This window comes from Ranitomeya imitator, chromosome 6 (assembly GCF_032444005.1).
Source record: "Ranitomeya imitator isolate aRanImi1 chromosome 6, aRanImi1.pri, whole genome shotgun sequence".
NCBI classification, from domain to species: Eukaryota; Metazoa; Chordata; class Amphibia; order Anura; family Dendrobatidae; genus Ranitomeya; species Ranitomeya imitator.
In genome coordinates, this window is record NC_091287.1 from 396360879 (window position 1) to 396380760 (window position 19882).

The 19882-nt window shown below is 41.3% G+C and overlaps 1 protein-coding gene across 1 annotated transcript in view; it reads left to right on the forward strand.

Moving 5' to 3' along the window:
* Nucleotides 1–18166, forward strand: part of COLEC12 (collectin subfamily member 12) — a 258654-nt gene extending 240488 nt beyond the window's left edge. Inside the window, exons 6-10 of the mRNA XM_069731164.1 lie at nucleotides 3771–4274; nucleotides 7948–8084; nucleotides 12502–12611; nucleotides 14787–14932; nucleotides 17230–18166. Coding sequence (XP_069587265.1) covers nucleotides 3771–4274; nucleotides 7948–8084; nucleotides 12502–12611; nucleotides 14787–14932; nucleotides 17230–17240 — 908 coding nt within the window. The 3' untranslated portion in view covers nucleotides 17241–18166. The remainder of the gene's footprint in view (nucleotides 1–3770; nucleotides 4275–7947; nucleotides 8085–12501; nucleotides 12612–14786; nucleotides 14933–17229) is intronic.
* The last annotated feature ends 1716 nt before the right edge of the window (nucleotides 18167–19882 follow it).

Consider the following 19882-nt stretch of genomic DNA (forward strand, 5'->3'; position numbering starts at 1 on the left):
ACCAAAATGTAGAGGGTCCATACCAAATGTCACTTCTGTTCAAACGTCTCACAGCAGAGCATTATACAGCAGCAGCACAAACACTTCTTTTTTTGGCATGTGAGCTTGCAATCTGGTGGCAAATCCATCACTTTGTATGTTATTCTTCTCAGCTACATTCGTTGGATATGGGTTTTATACAATCTCTCAGCATTGCAGTAAGTGAAGTATAGAAATCGCATCATAATCATGACATTTACTTTCAAATATTAACTTTTTATTGACTCTGGAAATGTGTGACAAATGGCCCCCATATAGCTGCAAGAACCTCCCACCAATCCGACCAATTACCCAAACAAATAAAAACAACTGACAATTCCGTTAAAACAATTTTATTATTATTTATTATTATTATTACTATTATTAACTCACTGCATGACGTCGGATGTAAAGGCCACAGCAGCCTCGTTTATTAAATAATAACAACATTAAATAGAACTTTAGATACAAATCAATGTATATCCATGGCATAAAACCACCTAGAAAAAGAGGAGGGGGGGATTCGAAGGATCTGATGAATATCAGCCGCACCGCACCGGCTTGAGAGCACCCGGCTGAATGTTGCCCAGATAAAATTTCATTCTGAGACCTAAGCTTAGTAGGGACCGGGGACACAATTCCTTTGGTAGCATAGCACCACCTGGTGAGTACCCCATCCAATCACGGGATCCCCCCTTCCGTTAATGCAATCCACTTCATTCAAAGTCCCCCTTCTCTTCCCGCATTCTGCTGCGGCAAATGGCAATCTCCTATCCCCACTTTCTTTATTATGCCCTTGCTAGTATTCAAAAACAGGGTGGGCAGGTGGGATTTCAATATGAGTCCACAGCAAAGGTCTAGCCGCAGAATAACAGACCCACTAATTAACCCAACCATATATACCCCTCCATATCGACCCACCCCTCACCCAATCATAATTATCCTAGAATTAAAGCCCACCTATTCTCCTCCCCAAGATTTCCCTCACAAAATCGCCTGAAACTTAACCCTTTGACCACCAAAAATGGCCTAGCTTACCTCCCTAGTCATGACGCCCTCCCCTGAGCCTCTTGGGGGCATGCAGTCCAGAACATACTGACTGACTTCTGACAGGATAATAGGAAGACATGGAGGCCACACATAAAGAAGCCGCAGACACAGGACATACTGACTGACAACTGGAAGGATAATAGGAAGACATGGAGGTCACACATAGAGAAGCCGCAGAAACAGGACATACTGACTGACAACTGACAGGATAATAGGAAGACATGGAGGTCACACATAGAGAAGCCGCAGAAACAGGACATACTGACTGACAACTGACAGGATAATAGGAAGACATGGAGGCCACACATAGAGAAGCCGCAGACGCAGGACATACTGACTGACAACTGACAGGATAATAGGAAGACATGGAGGCCACACATAGAGAAGCCACAGAAACAGGACATACTGACTGACAACTGACAGGATAATAGGAAGACATGGAGGCCACACATAGAGAAGCCACAGAAACAGGACATACTGACTGACAACTGACAGGATAATAGGAAGACATGGAGGCCACACATAAAGAAGCCGCAGACACAGGACATACTGACTGACAACTGGAAGGATAATAGGAAGACATGGAGGTCACACATAGAGAAGCCGCAGAAACAGGACATACTGACTGACAACTGACAGGATAATAGGAAGACATGGAGGTCACACATAGAGAAGCCGCAGAAACAGGACATACTGACTGACAACTGACAGGATAATAGGAAGACATGGAGGCCACACATAGAGAAGCCGCAGACGCAGGACATACTGACTGACAACTGACAGGATAATAGGAAGACATGGAGGCCACACATAGAGAAGCCACAGAAACAGGACATACTGACTGACAACTGACAGGATAATAGGAAGACATGGAGGCCACACATAGAGAAGCCGCAGACGCAGGACATACTGACTGACAACTGACAGGATAATAGGAAGACATGGAGGTCACACATAGAGAAGCCGCAGACACAGGACATACTGACTGACAACTGACAGGATAATAGGAAGACATGGAGGCTACACATAGAGAAGCCGCAGACACAGGACATACTGACTGACAACTGACAGGATAATAGGAAGACATGGGGGCCACACATAGAGAAGTCGCAGACACAGGACATACTGACTGACAACTGACAGGATAATAGGAAGACAAGGGGGCCACACATAAAGGAGCCGTACACACAGAAATGATATCAGGTTACTGGCTGCTATAATCCAGCACTCTATAACAGTCGTAATGTATTATTCTTAGGCCCCACTTGCTATAAAGATAGAAGACTTCTCTCCTCATCCTACTAGGCCTCATGATCAGCAATGCTCGGGCAAGTTCTCACTACATGCTATTTTACCAGGGAATATCGTAGTTTTATCTTATTGCCCTAAGACACATTTTCTACGTCACTGCTCAGGCATCTTCTACAAAAGGGTTTGAGGCAGTAACCTCCAGCATCATAACTGTCACGGGGCTACCGCAACAGAGAGGTTCCAGAGAACCGCAGCGCTCTGGGCCTCATTCACACACGATGAACAGAAGCTCTTCGCCTGAATTCTGACCTGGCTGTCTTGTGCCAGCAGAGCAGGAGTTAAACCTAGTTGCTGAAGTTGCTGAGAGCTTGGTCTCTCAGCTGTATTGGTTTTTGTAATCTCCTCTCCTATACATAGACTCAGCTTTGACTACAACTGTTGTCAGTGATCAGTTCTGCTGCCTGGCTTGAAGTGGGAAGGAGCGTGGTGTTGGAGCTTGGAGGTTTATCTACAGAGATTGTTGTCTGATGTTTTGGTTGCATGTTAAATACCATGTTACTATAACAACATATACATCAAATATAATACAACATCATAATGTAATTAGTATTATATACATACAAATGAAGATTGTTTATAGAAGTAGGCAGGATGCTAAATAGGGAAACATTGCACCTTTGAACTTTGTTACTTTGGTGGGTCTAATTGTAATATCTATAATACATTGCAACTTGAAGAAAAGTTTAAAATAAATTATGGTTCCAACACAAAAAAACTGAGATTTGGGAATAATGGCCTAAGTGGTAAAACATCTTTACATTTAGTAGATATGCTTGCAGCTATAGTTATATATGTCATTTAAAAATAATTAAGATTTTGGTGTTATTAACCTTATATAAAAAGTTCCATAAATACCCTTAAGCCACATACAGTGAGGAAAAAAGTATTTAGTCAGCCACCAATTTTGCAAGTTCTCCCCCTTAAAAAGATGAGAGAGGCCTGTAATTGACATCATAGGTAGACCACAACTATGAGAGTCAAAATGAGAAAACAAATCCAGAAAATCACCTTGTCTGATTTGGCAAAATCTATTTAGCAAATTATGGTAGAAAATAAGTATTTGGTTACCTAAAAACATGCATGATTTCTGGCTCTCACAGACCTGTAACCTCTTCTTTAAGAGGCTCCTCTGTCCTCCACTCATTACCTGTAGTAATGGCACCTGTTTGAACTTGTTATCAGTATAAAAGACACCTATCCATGACCTCAAACATTCACACTCCAAATTCCACTATGATGAAGACCAAAGAGCTGTCGAAGGACACCAGAAACAATTGGTGGCTGACTAAATACTTTTTTTCCCCACTGTACAACAACAGAGTAAACCATATAGTGCATTAAATATCTGAGCATTTACAGAATATTGTTAATTTTTTTTTTTGTTATTACAGGGCCTCCAGGTCCTAGGGGACCAAAAGGTGAAAGAGGACCCCTTGGACCCATGGGACCAATTGGACCAAAGGGACAGACAGGCGATACTGGGATAACAGGTTTTCCAGGGCCTGCTGGTGAAAAGGGCCTTCCTGGAGCAATTGGCCCTCCAGGAGAAAAAGGATCAAGAGGCTCAAAGGGTCCACAAGGAAATAAAGGGCAAAGGGGGTCACCAGGAAAAAGTGGTGAGCCAGGACCTAAAGGCGATCCAGGTTTATCAGGACTTCCAGGGACAAATGGACCTGTAGGGCCCTCTGGCCCTCAAGGCCCACAAGGAGTTAAAGGGATCATTGGTGAACCTGGCATTCCTGGTATTAGGGGGGCACCCGGCTTACCTGGCATACCTGGATTACCAGGATTGGTAGGGCCTAGAGGACCACCTGGACCTCCTGGAGATGTTGCAAAGTCGCTCTCATTACATGATTTCGCCACATCTGAACTTGAAATATACCCTTCAGTGCCAGGTAAGTGAAAAGCAACCGTAGTGAAATATTTACAAATCTACATATCATAAAGTAGCAAATGTTTTTTATCCTATCTGTAAAAATATTGTAAAGTAGGCGGATGTAGATAAAAAAACTCCCACTAGAGTTTTAGCTATGTTGCTGATGCGTGTCTGTCAGCACGGATCTGTCTATTTACAGGTTAGAACAGCGACTTTCTTGCATATCTGTCTCTGTGTATAGTGTTTAAAGCCCCTATACACATTAAGTCAAGCCTGCCAACTTTGGCAGGGCCAACCAACTATCCTATATGTACGGGGGCCTCCTGACTCTCCCCTGACATCATGTTTAAGGATATTTATCAGTCAAATGAGTGTTCTGACAACAGCTATTTAAAGGGAACCTGTCAGCTGATACATGCTGCCCAAACCATGGGCAGCATGTATCAGGCACTGGCTGTACAATCATATCCATTACATACTGTTAATAGCCGCCGGGGACTGATCCAACCTCTTGACTAGTCATGCAGGCGGGTCCCCACGGCTTCTCCCTGCCCACTGACAGTGACTGACAAGCCTCTGATTGCCTGTGCATATAGGCAGAGACTTGTGAGTCACTGTCAGTGGGTGGAGAGAAGTCGTCGAGGCCCCGCCTGTACGACTAGCACACAGTACAGCTCGGTTCCCGGCGGCTATTGAAGTATTTTAAAACTAACTGGCTGATACATGCTGCCCATAGTTTGGATAGCATGTATCACCTGGCAGTTTCCCTTTAAGGTGCAGGTGCAGAATGCTTGTTTAGTGTTTATTTTTTTTAATTACTGTTCTGATACAAAAAATCTAAAAATATTCTAATTGTTGCACTAGCTACAGTAGTAGCCGCAGTAGGATAATCATACTGTATTCTGAAGCTGACTTGTCAGCTTTGTAGCACAGATTCAGGCTATGTTCACACGCCCTTTTTTTGCAGTTTTTTTTTCTGCAGTGAAAACCTGCTCTCTTGGCATTATAAATGCTATGATCACCATTTTTGTGGTGTTTTCACAGCTTGTTGCATTTTATTGCAGCATTTTTGGGTGTAGATTACATGTGCTTTGTCTAGAGTACATTCAATAAAGTTAGTTTTATTTAACAAAAATGCAGTGAAATATGACATTGCATTTTTTGCAGCATTTTTTCGTTTTCTCATTTCTTTCTGTGCAAAAACACTGAAAAAATTGACTTGCTGCAGTATCAAAAACATGTTGCAGTTCTCTAATTCAGTAAGGAAAGAAAAAAACAAGCTTTTGCAGATTTCTGAAATTGCATAGGCGTTGCTGGTACTGCAAAAAGTAGCGTTTAATTTGCATTTAAAAAAAAGCAGCAAAAAAGCTGTATGTAAACATAGCCTAAGACCGGTTTCACACGTCAGTGTCTCCGGTACGTGTGGTGAGTTTCCTCACGTACCGGAGACACTGACTCACGTAGACACATTAAAATAAATGTGTCTCTGCACATGTCAGCGTGTTTTCATGGACCGTGTGTCCGTCTGCAAAACACGGAGACATGTCAGTGTTCGTGGGAGCGCACGGATCACACGGACCCATTAAAGTCAATGGGCCCGTGTAAACACGTTCCGCACACGGATGCTGTCCGTGTGCCATCCGTGTGCCGCCTGAGGACCACACGGAACAGCGCTACAGTAAATGCTGTCCCCTGTTTGTGGTGCTTAGGCCGGCATTCATCCCTTCTGTCCTGCTCGGCTGAAAGCAGCACTTACAGGAGAAAAGGGATAAAAAATCAAGTTTTTTTGTTAAAAATAAAGTTTGGGGGTCATCTAATGCCTCCCACCCCTCCCCACCCCCCTTGAGCCCGCCAGCTTGCAGAGAAATACTCACCCAGCTCCCGCGATGCCTCCTCTCAGCGCCGCAGCTTGTCCTGTGTGAGCGTCACGTGGTACCGCTCATTACAGTGATGAATATGCGGCTCCACCCCTATGGGAGGTGGAGCCGCATATTCATCACTGTAATGAGCTGTACCACGTGACCGCTCACACAGAACAGGCTGCCGGCGCTGAGAGCAGACATCTCAGGAGCTGGGTGAGTATTTCTCGGCAAGCGGGCGGGCGCACAGTGGATGGGAGGTGGGAGGTGACAGCAAACTTTATTTTTAAGAAAAAAAAAAACCTTGATTTTTAATTCCTTCTCTCCAGCGAACGCTGCTGGGGAGAAGGAATGAATGCCGGCTTCAGCACCAAAAGCAGGGTACAGCGCTTAACTGTAGCGCTGTCTCCTGCACGGTCCGTGTGGTCCTCAGTCGGCACACAGACGGCACACGGCTGCCGCACGTGTGCCACACTGATGTGCCACGTGAGCACACGGACACACGGACATGGATAACTCCGGTACCGATTTCTCCGGTACCGGAATTATCTGGACGTGTGAGACTGGACTAAGACAGAGTTGAGGAGTCACTTCATTATCACTTGAAGGTTGGGCAGGTCGACGAGTCTGAATAACGCAATATAACAACACTACGTATTATATCCATATGCAAGGTTCTGTATGAATCTACCGTGTCACTCTCAGGTCTCTGGTGGGGACACCGTCGTACAATACCACTTCCTGCAGATCGTATAGTTGTGAGATTTAGATTTCCCTGACAATTTATTTATACACTCCACTATGTTGTCTATGCAAGAAATACAGGAAGAAAGTCTGTATCCCAAAGGGAAAATTAAGAGCTTCACATTATTTCTCTTCTACACTAAATTAATAAAACTAAAATCCTATAATAACAAGAACTGGATAAAGAACAATGAGAAGCTTTTTAATACAATTATATGGACTTTACACAGCAAAATATTATAAATCCTCTCCTAAATCTCAGCTGTGGTTGAATCTACATTGAGGAAACAGAGCTAGTCATATACCATAGATATAGGGTATGATCACTCAGGGCATTTTTGTAGTGTTTTTTTCTGCATGAAAAACATAGGCATTCGCAGGAAAAATGCTGTGTGCATTATGTGGTTTTTTAATGCTTTTTTATATATTTTTATTTGTGGTTTTTGTTGCATTTTTTAGGCATTTATTGAATGGATGAAAAACGCTACTAACCGCTAATTGACTTGTTGTGCAGACTTGAAAAACGAATTGATGGTCTGAAAACGCAAAGAAAAAAACACATCAGAGACTAAAAATGGTGTATTTTTGATACATGAAAACGTGCAGAATAAAACACTGCAAATGCTCAACGTGTGAACAAGCCCATATGCTGGCTTCCAGCCGTTTCCCAAACTCCTACATATACATGCACACTTAGACCTGCTGAGTGCACATGGGTTTTGCAAAGGTACACAAATGTCTGCCAGACACTTCTAGCATCGCTTATCCCTTGGAAAAAAAAGATTGACCATATCAACATTCCCAAATTTGTTTAATCCAAGATCAGATGTCTTCAGACAGTGAATTGCAAACAGTTTGGTAATGTGTATGGCCAGATTATGGAGCAGTCTGAATACTTGTGTGCTGTTGGGTGCTGATATGGCTCAGAAAGGTGGTAGAATATCACAGCCATACTTATTATCTCACCTCGCAGAGATATGAATACCGTATAGTACTAAGGGTCCCGTAAAATGTGTCTGTACAGTCTGTGGAAGTGTAAAGTGTTCCAACCAGTTACACATCGATCAAAAGATTTTGTCTTCATTTTAGGGTGCCCAAATGGATGGAGAAATTTTACTGACAAATGCTACTATTTTTCAAGTGGAAGGGATACTTTTGAAGATGCTAAAATGTCCTGTGAAGAAAAAGGAGCCAAGATGGTTATCATAGAAAGCACAGATGAACAAGTAAGCGTTGTTGTGGGATGGAGAATAAAAAGAAAATATCCTATTTGTTCAATATGAACAACAGAGTAAGGGCTCACTCAGACTTCTGATTTCTCCACGTGCGAGAAAAAAGGACCCATTTTTTGGATCAGACTTTGATCAAAGTTTGATTTCAATGTGGTCCAGGTGTTCCAGGTGTTATGTTTTTCTTATGCGTAGAGAAAAAATATGTTTCTCCACCTTCGCCATTAAGACAGTCTATGAAAATCGGGATGCGCTTGGATGTCATACGAGTGCAGTATGATTTGTTTCAAGGATCAATAGACTTACATTGCCAATTTTGGTCCAACCCACATATCAACATCGTACATGCCTCCGCGGACATGTGAATAGACTATGTCAGGTATGAGTGATATCCGTGAAAATCATGGAGAGCAGAAATATGTATGTATACAAAGTATATTACAAAGATGATTATCAATTTAACTAATTAAAACCAGATACCTTTTTATATGTGTTTTCTCTATATGATAATCGGGGACAGCAATCTTCCTTGATCTGTAAAACCTTACCTTACAGGAGTTTTCCTGTGAACAATATTTATCACCTATCCATGGGTTGTGATCGGTAGTAGCCCGACTGCTGGGACCTCCTGATCACAAGAATTGCGCCTCAAAGTCCTGTGTGAATCGAGCTGTAGCGTGCTTTCTTCAGTGTCGGTGGCCGGATGTAGGAGGTGTACAGATTGGAACGCGACAGTTTTATTCACTATATAGATGTATTTTAGGCTTATAAAATATGGCTAGTATCTAGTATCACCCCCTTATGCAAGTATCACAGCTTGTAAACGCTTTTTGTAGCCAGCCAAGAATCTTTCATTTCTTGTTTGAGAGATATTCATCCATGCTTCCTTGGAAAATTCTCTCAGTTCTGTAATATTCCTGGGTTGTCTGGCATGCACTGTTATTTTGTGGTCTGGCCACAGATTTTTAATGATATTCAGATCAGGGGATTTTGAGGGCCATTTTAAATCCTTCAGCTTGCGCCTTTTACGGTAGTCTATTGTGGATGTTGACGTGTGGTTAGGATCATTATCCATTTGTAGAAATAATCCTCTTTTTTTCAACTTCAGCTTTTTTACAGATTGTGTTATGTTTGCATCAAGAATTTGTTGAAATTTCATTGAATCCATTCTTCCTTCTACCTATGAAATTTTCCCCATGCCATTGGCTGCCATACAACTCCAAAGCATGATTGATCCATCCTTATTCTTAATGGTTGTCGAGATCTTCTTTTCCTGAAATTCTATGCCCTTTTTTTCTCCACACACACCTTTGATCATTGTGGTCAAAGAGTTCTATTTTAACCTCATCGGTCCACAGAACTTGTTTCCAAAATGCATCAGGCTTGTTTAGATGTTCTTTTGAATACTTCTGAAGCTGAATTTTACGGTTAGGACAAAGGAGAGGTTTTCTTCTGATGACTCTTCAATGAAGGCCATATTTGTGCAGATGTTTCTGAACAGTAGAACAATGTACCACAGCTCCAAAGTCTGCTAAATCTTTCTGAAGGTCTTTTGCAGTCAAGCGGAGGTTCTGATTTGCCTCTCTAGCAATCCTACAAGCATCTCTCCCTGAAAATTTGCTTGGTCTTCCAGATCTTATGTTGACCTGTTAACTGCCATTTCTGAATTACATTTCAAACGGAGGAAATGGCAACTTGAAAATGCTGTGCTATCTTCTTATACCCTTCTACTTTGTGGGCCTCCACCATTTTCATTTTCAGAGTGCTAGGCAGCTACTTAGAAGAACCTATAGCTGCTGTTTTTTGGCACAAGGTTGGAAGAGGCAGAGTTTTTCTAAAGTTGGGAAATTTGCATCATCTGGCCTTTCCTAACGATGACATTGAACAAGTCATAACCCTAACAGGATAATTAAGGTCTACATTTTCTGAGCACACAAATCTCCAAGGGTGCCCAAACTTCTGCATCAGCCCATTTTCCAATTTTTAAAATGTAAGAAATTACAATATACAGGTGCTTCTCATAAAATTAGAATATCATCAAAAAGTTAATTTATTTCAGTTCTTCAATGCAAAAAGTGAAACTCGTATATTATAGAAAGTCATTACAAACAGAGTGATCGATTTCAAGTGTTTATTTCTGTTAATGTTGATGATTATGACTTCCTAAGCGCTTACAAATGTCCCTTAGTCTGTTTCAGTAGGCTCCACAACCATGGGGAAGACTGCTGACATGACAGATATCCAGAAGCTGGCTGTTCATAGTGGGCTGTATCCAAGCTTATTAATGGAAGTTGAGTGGAAGGAAAAAGTGTGGTAGAAAAAGGTGCACAAGCAACTGGGATAACTGCAGACTTGAAAGGATTGTTAAGAAAAGGCCATTCAAAAATTTGGGGGAGATTCACAAGGAGTGGACTTCTTCTGGAGTCATTGCTTTAAGAGCTACCACACACATACATATCCAGGACATGGGCTACAAGTGTCACATTCCTTGTGTCAAGCCACTCATGACCAATAGACAATGCCAGAAGCGTCTTGCCTGGACAAGAAGAAAAATAACTGAACTGTTACCCAGTGGTCCAAGGTGTTGTTTTCAGATAAAAGTCAATGTTGCATTTCATTTGGAAATCAAGGTCCCAGAGTCTGGAGGAAGAGTGGAGAGACCACGATCCAAGCTGCTTAAGGTCTAGTGTGAAGTTTCTTCAATCAGTGATGGATTGGGGAGCCATGTCATCTGCTGGTGTAGGTCCACTGGGTTTTATCAAGACCAAAGTTAGCTCAGCCGTCTACCAGGAAATATTAGAGCACTTCATGCTTCCCTCTAATTGATGCAAAAGGAGCCCCAATCAAGTATTGAGTGCATTTGCTGAACACAATTTCAATAGGCCATCATTTTGGATTTAAAATTAATTTTTCAAGTTGGTGTTATAAAGTATTCTAATTTACTGAGATAATTACTTTTGGGTTTTCGTTGGCTCTAAGCCATAATCATCAACATTAACAGAAATAAACACTTGAAATAGATCACCCTGTTTGTAAAAACTCTATATAATATATGGGTTTCACTTTTTGCATTGAAGAACTGAAATAAAATAACTTTTTGATGATATTCTAATTTTGTGAGAGGCACCTGTATATTTTTTGTAAATGTGTCATTTTAACTTTAGCCCTTTTAGAGATCACTTTATCTCCAATTTGCTTAATTGTTCGCAAACAATTACAGTAATTTTGATCAGGGGTGCCCACTTTTGCTTGCTACTGTAGATAAATAGATAGATAGATGTGATACATATAATTAGTGCCTTGCATGTGTAGTTTACTGTACATGTGTATATCCAATAAATAACTGAAAAAAATGATGTGGGGTCCCCCCTATTTTTAATATCCAGCCAAGGTAAAGCAGATAGCTGGGCACTGATATTATCAGGCTGGGAAGGTCCATGGATATTGGGCACGTCCCAGCCTAAAAATATCAGTCCACAGCTACACCAAAATTGGCTAATCCCATTAGATGCGACAATTCTGGCGCTTTTTCCAGCTCTTCATGATTGCCCTGGTGCAGTGGCAATCTGGGTAACGGTATTTGGGCTTGATGACAGCTGTGATTTGTCAAAAATCATATCTGGCATCACGCCCTGTTGTTAGTAATGGACAGGTGTCTATTAAACACCCCCATTACTAACCCGGTATTAAAAAATAAAAACGCACACAGAAAAAAAAACACTTTATTGGTATAAAGACTTCTTAACACTATCTGACATTCAAAAATATATTAAAAAATTCAGGTCCAAAGTAATGCAATGAATCCAACTTAGTTCCGAAATGGAAACCTGAAAGACAAAAAAAAGAGAGAAATAAAAAACAATGCACACCTCCCTCGTTCACCAGTTTATTCATAAGAATGTTGCCATGAAGTTCCACCATAGTCCACGTACCTTGCATCCTGGCTACGGCACCTGTGAATAGCATTAAAGTGACCGCTATCCACAGGTGCTGGGTAGTGACGACAACACTCATCATCGTCGCCAGGTCTCGCTGTGCTCAATGAGACTCAGCGACTCTAATGAGTGTTGTAGTATGTACTCAGCACATGGATGTCGCACTTTATGTCATCCGTGTGACCTTGTGCGGGGCTTATCGACAGCCGTGCTGCCGGAAAGAAACGGTGCGGGTCAAATGGACGTGTGCACAGCGCCATAGATTTGAATGGGTCTACGTGTGTACGTGTCTCCGTTACGTGTGAAAACTGTCACATACCGGACACACTGACATTTGAAGGGGCCTAACCCAGTACTTCTTTGAGTCTTCACCAGTGACCAATTATTGTGATCTTATGATTGTGATACTGAATTTAAGAATTTAGGATTGAGATAATATCATTGATTGTTTCTTCAAATTTCGATTTTTGCCTTGATAGCAATTCATTAAAAAGCAAATAACTGGAAAAGGCAACTTTTGGATCGGTCTTACTGATACGGAAGAGGAGAATGTATGGAAGTGGCTGGACGGCACCATCCCAACCTTCACGTATGTATAAAAATAAGAAAATGTTTTAAACCTGTATGAATGATGATGAGAGAAGCCTGATCTTAAATCCATCGTATCAACTGTTCCCTGAAAAATATTTACTTCTAAACACACTTTCATATTTGTGAAGAGGGTTCAGTAGTATTTCTTGGATTTCGGAAAGAAATGGATGACACATACTGCATGTAATGCAAAAAATTAGAAGTCACTTTTCCACATCATAAATAATACAAGTGTTACACAGCTATGCTGCGAGTGCATGCAATGAAATATGATCATAATGCAGCACGGAGATCGAGTTATCCCCAAGTCATGCACAACGGACATCTGGGTGACACCATTAGACTTATCAAGCAGTATGTTCCTATATTCTTACAGTCAGTACTGATTGGACATTGTTACAGTGTAAGGACACACCCAGTTGTAAATGTATTTAGAAATATCTACTAGGATATATCTGCCTTACATCACATGTTGGTGTATAAAGTGGGTTCAGGAGCAGAATCCATTCTATGTATGGCGGGTGCCAGCTGTGAGATACAGTCAGCATCTGTCTCTGCCTATCAGCAAATAGAGCTAGCATCAATCACTGCCGTTTAACCCCTTAAATGCTGCTAACAGTAATTGACAGCGGCATCTAAGTGGATCAATAGAATAGTTTTCCCATTTAAAAAATAAACATAAATAAGGATATTAGGTTTCGATTCTTCCATAAATGTCCTATCTATAAAAATCTAAACTTATTTAACCCATATGATGAACACCAGGGGAAAAGAAGGTTAAAAGGCCAGAACTGTTGTTTTTAATCACTGCACCTACCCAAGATAATGTAAAAGGAATCAAAAAGTCGTATGCTCAAAATGGAACTAACAGCAGTTACAGATAGCACCACAAAAACAGGTCACTAGAAAGCTACATTGGCAGAAAAATAAAAAAGGTGTGGGTCTTAATAAATGGCGACAGCAACCACGTTTTTTAAAACATTTTTTGTTCAATGCACGTTTCAAAAGCAGTAGATAAAAACAAACTTATAAATCTGGTATCCATTAAATTATACTGACCTGCAAGTCGCCAGGTATTTGTTTTTCAGAGTGAAAACAAAACACAAAAAGCAATGGCAGAACTGTTTAGTATACTGTAAGTGAATAGTGTAATTCAACTAGTCCTCATATGACTACGTCAGTGAGAAAATAAAAAAGGTTATAGATCCTGGAAGAAAAGGAAGGTGAAAAGGAATATGCAAAAATAAGCCCTCCCCAAAGGGGTTAAGGCTGTCATTAGAAGACAGTAGGAAGGTTACCATACACATTTAGTGGTCGGCCGGTCTTGCCAATTTACGCAAGTTTGGTCAATATACACCTAATGTGTATAGGCAGCATAAAGAGGCTATCCCAACTCAGCATGTTATTAGCTAGCTGCAAGATAGGTGATAGCTTGCTGAACGCTGGGGATTCGATTACTGGGATTTGACCCCAAGAACAGGGCTCTGAAATGCCACTGCTCTGTTCATTGAACATTGTACTCGGCTGTCCCCAGCAGTCCCATTGACTGTGAATGGGACTGCTGGGGACAGTTTTGTAATTGGACACTTCAGCCAATTGCAATTGGACACTTGGTTTAATGATCACTAAGTAAGGTGATACTTAAGTTGGGACAGTACCTTTAAGGGTATGTTCCCACGGCTAGTAAATGCTGCAGGTTGGATGCTACGTACATCTGCAGCGTCCAACCCGCAGCATCCAGATGTTACAGCATAGTGAATGAGATTTCAAGAAATCCCATCTACACTGTGCGTGCCCGGATGCCTCCGGCTTCCCTGCGCCGCGTCTTTCCAGACCACAGCATGTCGATTTATCTTGCAGAGACACTCAGTCTCCGCAAGATAAATATCACCAGTCCAATGTATTGGGCGTGGTGATTCCTCATGGTTCAATTAACACATCCGGAATCACCTGCTTTCAAAAGCCGGCAGCGCTTTTAACAGAGAGGAATTGTGCTGCATCCAAAGCGCTGCCGATTACTGACCATGGGGACATAGCCTAAGTCCTTCCTTGTTGATATACAGCAGCTGGATTTGGAGTCGTGGTGCTTTCTCCTGGCATAAAAACATGTGCTTGTCTATACCGGTGGTTCAGCTGTAGTGTACTAATGCATTTATCATAATATCTACTATAGAAACTGGAAAGCTGGTCAGCCTGATAACTGGACCCCCGAAATGGGACCTGGAGAAGACTGTGCAGGGTTAATAAATTCAGGCTTGTGGAATGATTTCTTTTGTCAAGAAGATAATTACTATATTTGTGAAAAAGACATAGACAAAGGTAAGATGGTGAAGATCAACTTAGTCTTTTGCACACAAGTATCAGTCGTGAATGTGTTAAAGTGACCCTGCAGCCCCTATATCAAATGTGACTATGAGTTTCTAATGTAAAGTCATTCTAGCTAACGTGCTCCCATCTGCTCTGTCAGTTCTAACATTGCTGCCGCTTTAGGTAAAATGACTATATATTAGAAATGTATCATCCCGTTTATTTTGGAGGTGGAAGGTCGCTGTAATATAGATCAGATTAGAAAATGAAAATTAGGGCCTCGAAGGCTGGCGTTTCACACACAGGAGGAGGCACATGCCATATAATAAATTTGATGCACCTTCTCAGTGGCGTCCACCGTCATTATTGATTCATTTTTCGGGCAGCTATCCTATTTTTTCAGTGCTGCCTGAAAATAGAGTGATAACAACTAAAGTTGCTACGTTTTGTGCAACTCTTTGTTATGCAAAAAATGGAGCCTACTGTTATGATAAGGTAATTCAGTACCACAATGGACATAGAGGTCAGAGCACATACAGTGACCTGACAATAACCCAAAAACATAGAACGAGCTCTGAGACGTGGGAACTCTGCTGACCGCAATCCCTAATCCTCTCCAACCACACTAGAGGCAGCCGTGGATTGCGCCTAACGCTCCCTATGCAACTCGGCACAGCCAGAGAAACTAGCTAGCCTGAAGATAGAAAATAAGCCTACCTTGCCTCAGAGAAATACCCCAAAGGAAAAGGCAGCCCCCACATATAATGACTGTGAGTTAAGATGAAAAGACAAACGTAGAGATGAAATAGATTTAGCAAAGTGAGGCCCGACTTTCTGAACAGAGCGAGGATAGGAAAGGTAACTTTGCGGTCAACACAAAACCCTACAAAAAACCACGCAAAGGGGGCAAAAAGACCCTCCGTACCGAACTAACGGCACGGAGGTACACCCTCTGCGTCCCAGAGCTTCCAGCAAGCAAAAAAAAACAAATAGACAAGCTGGACAGAAAAAAACAGCAAACAAAATAGCAAAGCGGAACTTAGCTATGCAGAGCAGCAGGCCACAGGAACGATCCAGGAGGAAACAGGTCCAATACTAGAACATTGACTGGAGGCCAGGATCAAAGCACTAGGTGGAGTTAAATAGAGCAGCACCTAACGACTTCACCACATCACCTGAGGAAGGAAACTCAGAACCGCAGTACCACTCTCCTCCACCAACGGAAGCTCACAGAGAGAATCAGCCGAAGTACCACTTGTGACCACAGGAGGGAGCTCTGCCACAGAATTCACAACAGCCTCCTTATAGTCTGTTACAACAGTTTTCTTTCCTAAACATTTTCATGAGCTGTGACTTAAGAATCTGATTTACAATGTCGTTGACCACACTCAGCATTCTCATTTTTTATAAATCTTTTCACACCAGTCTCAGTTCTGAAAGTGGCCACGCACATTTGATTGTTGTCAGGCAAATCATCAATGTGTATGGTGATGTCTACACTGTCCCCAATGACAGATGTCAGGTAAAGGACATATCGGCTTGTTGAATTCGAACTTGCCAGCTCCTTTTGTTGTCAGAGAAGAGTAGTCGCCCCCAGATGTGTCTGTCTTTTCTCTATCTATGTAGGACACATGCATACGCAGGCGGGCCTAGAATGCATAAGTATGGGGGCAGGTTTCAGTCAAAAGAGCGGTTACCTGACATTTATTTAAACTGTAAAAGCCAGCTGGGGACCACGCCGCATGGAAGACTAGTTGGAAAGGTGAGTCCCTGGCAGCTTCTCCCCACCCACTGCCAATGACTGACAGGTCTCTCCCTTTACACGCACACAGAGAGAGACATGTCACACAATGGGAGGAGATAGGGAGAAGCCTCCGAGGACCTGCCTTTCCAACTTGTCATCCATGTGGCTCAATCTCCGGTGGCTGTTAAAGTATATTTTTCTCTGAAACACAGTAGCGTTCCAGTGTCAAACATACCTGGCTCAAAACGTAAAGTCAGTGCCTTATTCATGCTGCCCGTGAATCAGATGTCAGACTCCCTTTAAAGTATTTTGACAAAAAATGATACCGGATTGCCTATTTTCCTTAATTTTAAGGTCCTGTATAAGAGTCCCAGTTTAATTTTAACCATGCTGCACATGACACCGAGGTCATAACTGTATATTTTGTGGCCCAAGGGCCTCCCCTAACCTTGGAGAGGTTCTGGTTTTAAGGACTCAAAATAGTTAAGACTCCAATTTCACACAATTACCTTAAAAATGTGTTTCTCATGGATGAGTGATCACTAATGTCAGCATTTTATTACAGGTCAAGCATAAGATGTCTCCTAGACTAGGATGTTTTCATGGACATGGAATATTAAACTACTTTCCTTTTGAAGGAAAACATGAAGTGGAACTGGATTATATTGTACCCACAATATCAATGAAGCACTGAATCAGGGCCAACAAAAAGTTCAGCAACTCTTTACTTACAATTTTATTTTTCCATATTTTGTTTGCTGCCAACTGGACGATTACTATTTGAGTTAGTGATGTGACTAAGAAAAGAAAAATTCTCAACGTGGGAAATATTGCTACAATTTTTCCATATCTATGCAATATCATCTAGAGACTATATGGATATATTTTGGATATAGCTTTAATCAAACAGTATTATATGACTAAACCAGTTATAAGAGAAAAAATAATACAGGTTTATAGTTCTTATTCAATGAAATATTTTTGTAAAATCTTTTGAAAACTTTTGTATTTTTCTACAAGATACTTGCATTTTATTATTTTTGTATTTTAGAATTTATTTGCCAAAGAAAACAATATTGGATCATATTCATTATGGTATAAAAAAAAACCCAATCACTTATAAAGAGATTTTATCACATACATTTTAATCCTCAAATGATTTATTTCTAGGAAATTTTTACTACAGTTTTCCAAGTGGTTTCATCTGTAGAGACTGAGTTAAGGGGCCAAAATATTTAATAGAAATATGATCCCTGTTTTCTACAGGTTATATAGTACAAGATGTGGCATCCAAAAAGGTCACCAGCACGGCTATGAATTCAAGTACGGATGTGAGCCTCTTACTTTCCCTGCCAAAACATTCATTTATTACATACAGTGGTCTCATAAACGTCATTCTCCTTATACCCTTTAGTTCACACATCGGATATGGACTAATATTTTACAGTCTGTCTATTTTACAATGGCAATGAAAAAAATAAAAAATAAAACCTTATTTTGGACTTTTTGTTGTTGCTGGATGTTTTTAAAGTGTTTTCACTTTTTGTTTTCATTGGGATTCCTATTGTGTGAAAAAAAATATAATGGAATTTAAATAAGTAAAATGTGTCTTAAAAAGAAAGTCATCAGCCATTTCATTCTGCTTTAACAGTGGGCCGCATGAAATCTAGACAAGCTGACTCACTACAGATATTTTTAAGGCCTCATTCAGACATCCGTTTTTCACATACATGTTCTATTAGTAGTTTTCATGGATAGAACATTTATCTATTAGAATCTATGGAACGATTCACATGTCCATGTTTTTTTCCATGTGTTCCTCAAAAAATAAACCTTGTAGACAGGTCTATGGGTATGTGAAAATCACAGACAGGACACATACGGCATCAGTGTACAATACGTGTCCAGGATTAAAATTGTAATGTATAGGAGAAGCTTTCTTCATTTATTTTTGATACATGAAAACCAATAATAAAACACTAACTGTAAAACTGACACACAGACCAAACACTAATGAAACGTGGATCCAAAACATCCAAGGTCCATGTTTTTACTTACTAGAAAATCATGGACGTTTGTCTGAGGTCTACTCAGAAACATTGTGGCATTTTTGGAGTGTACTAGATGGCACTGAAGGAAATGGCTAGACAGTGTTTAAACTCAAATAAGCTTTACTTTTCCCTGAAGAGGCACTCAGGTATCATGGTTACACTTCTAAGAGGTACGTAAGCAAAGTGGTACTCATGGAGAATCACAACACTTAAAGTCTTTAGTTGGAATAGTGTAATATATTTAAGCTCCTTAATGCTGGCTCATGCTGTAAGATTGTTGCAGTTTTCATGTGCTTATACTCCTCATGACCTGACCAATGCATCAATCGAGTCTCCATGCTTCACCTGATTGGGGGCAGATCAGCATGTACTGTAGGTAGATGGTTTAGGGAATCCTGCATTGAGAAGGGGGTTGGACCCGATGACCCTGGAGGTCCCTTCCAACTCTAACATTCCATGATTCTATGACTTCCTAGTGCAGGGATCCACTTTCTCCATACCTTCTGGTCCAAAATACAGTTTAATGTTGCCAACACTTAAAGTCCTACACTGGGAACTTCCGGTGCAGTCTCTAGCTTGCGACAGCAAGGGGATCATGTTTTTTTACTTTTCAAGCTCATACTCAAGTCCTTAAAGGGACTCTGTCACCTGAATTTGGTGGGCTATGTAAATGCCCTGTGTCCGGTCCGAAGGGCGGTGTTTCCTCTTCTTTCATTCACCCCTTCCTTTCCTGCTGTCTGCAATATTTTCTTGAATTTAAGTAGGTTTCCTCCGTAGTTCACACGTGCGCAACGCAATCTTGCCTTGCGCACGCGCAGTATGCTTTGCCCAACTGCGGGCAAAGCCGAAAGGCATTACTGCGAATGCACCACCGCACTATGTCCCGGAACACAGTGAAATACTTCCGGGACATAGTGCACCGGTGCATGCGCAGTAATGATTTTCAGCTTTGCCTGCAGTTGGGCAAAGCATACTGTGCATGCGCGAGGCAAGATTGAATTGCGCACGTGTGAACTGCAGAGAAAACCTACTCAAATTCAAGAAAATATTGTGGACAGCGGGAAAGGAAGGGGTGAATGAAAGAAGAGGAAACACAGCCCATCGGACCGGACACAGCACATTTACATAGCCCGCCAAATTCAGGTGACAGTCCCTTTAAGTTTTCCA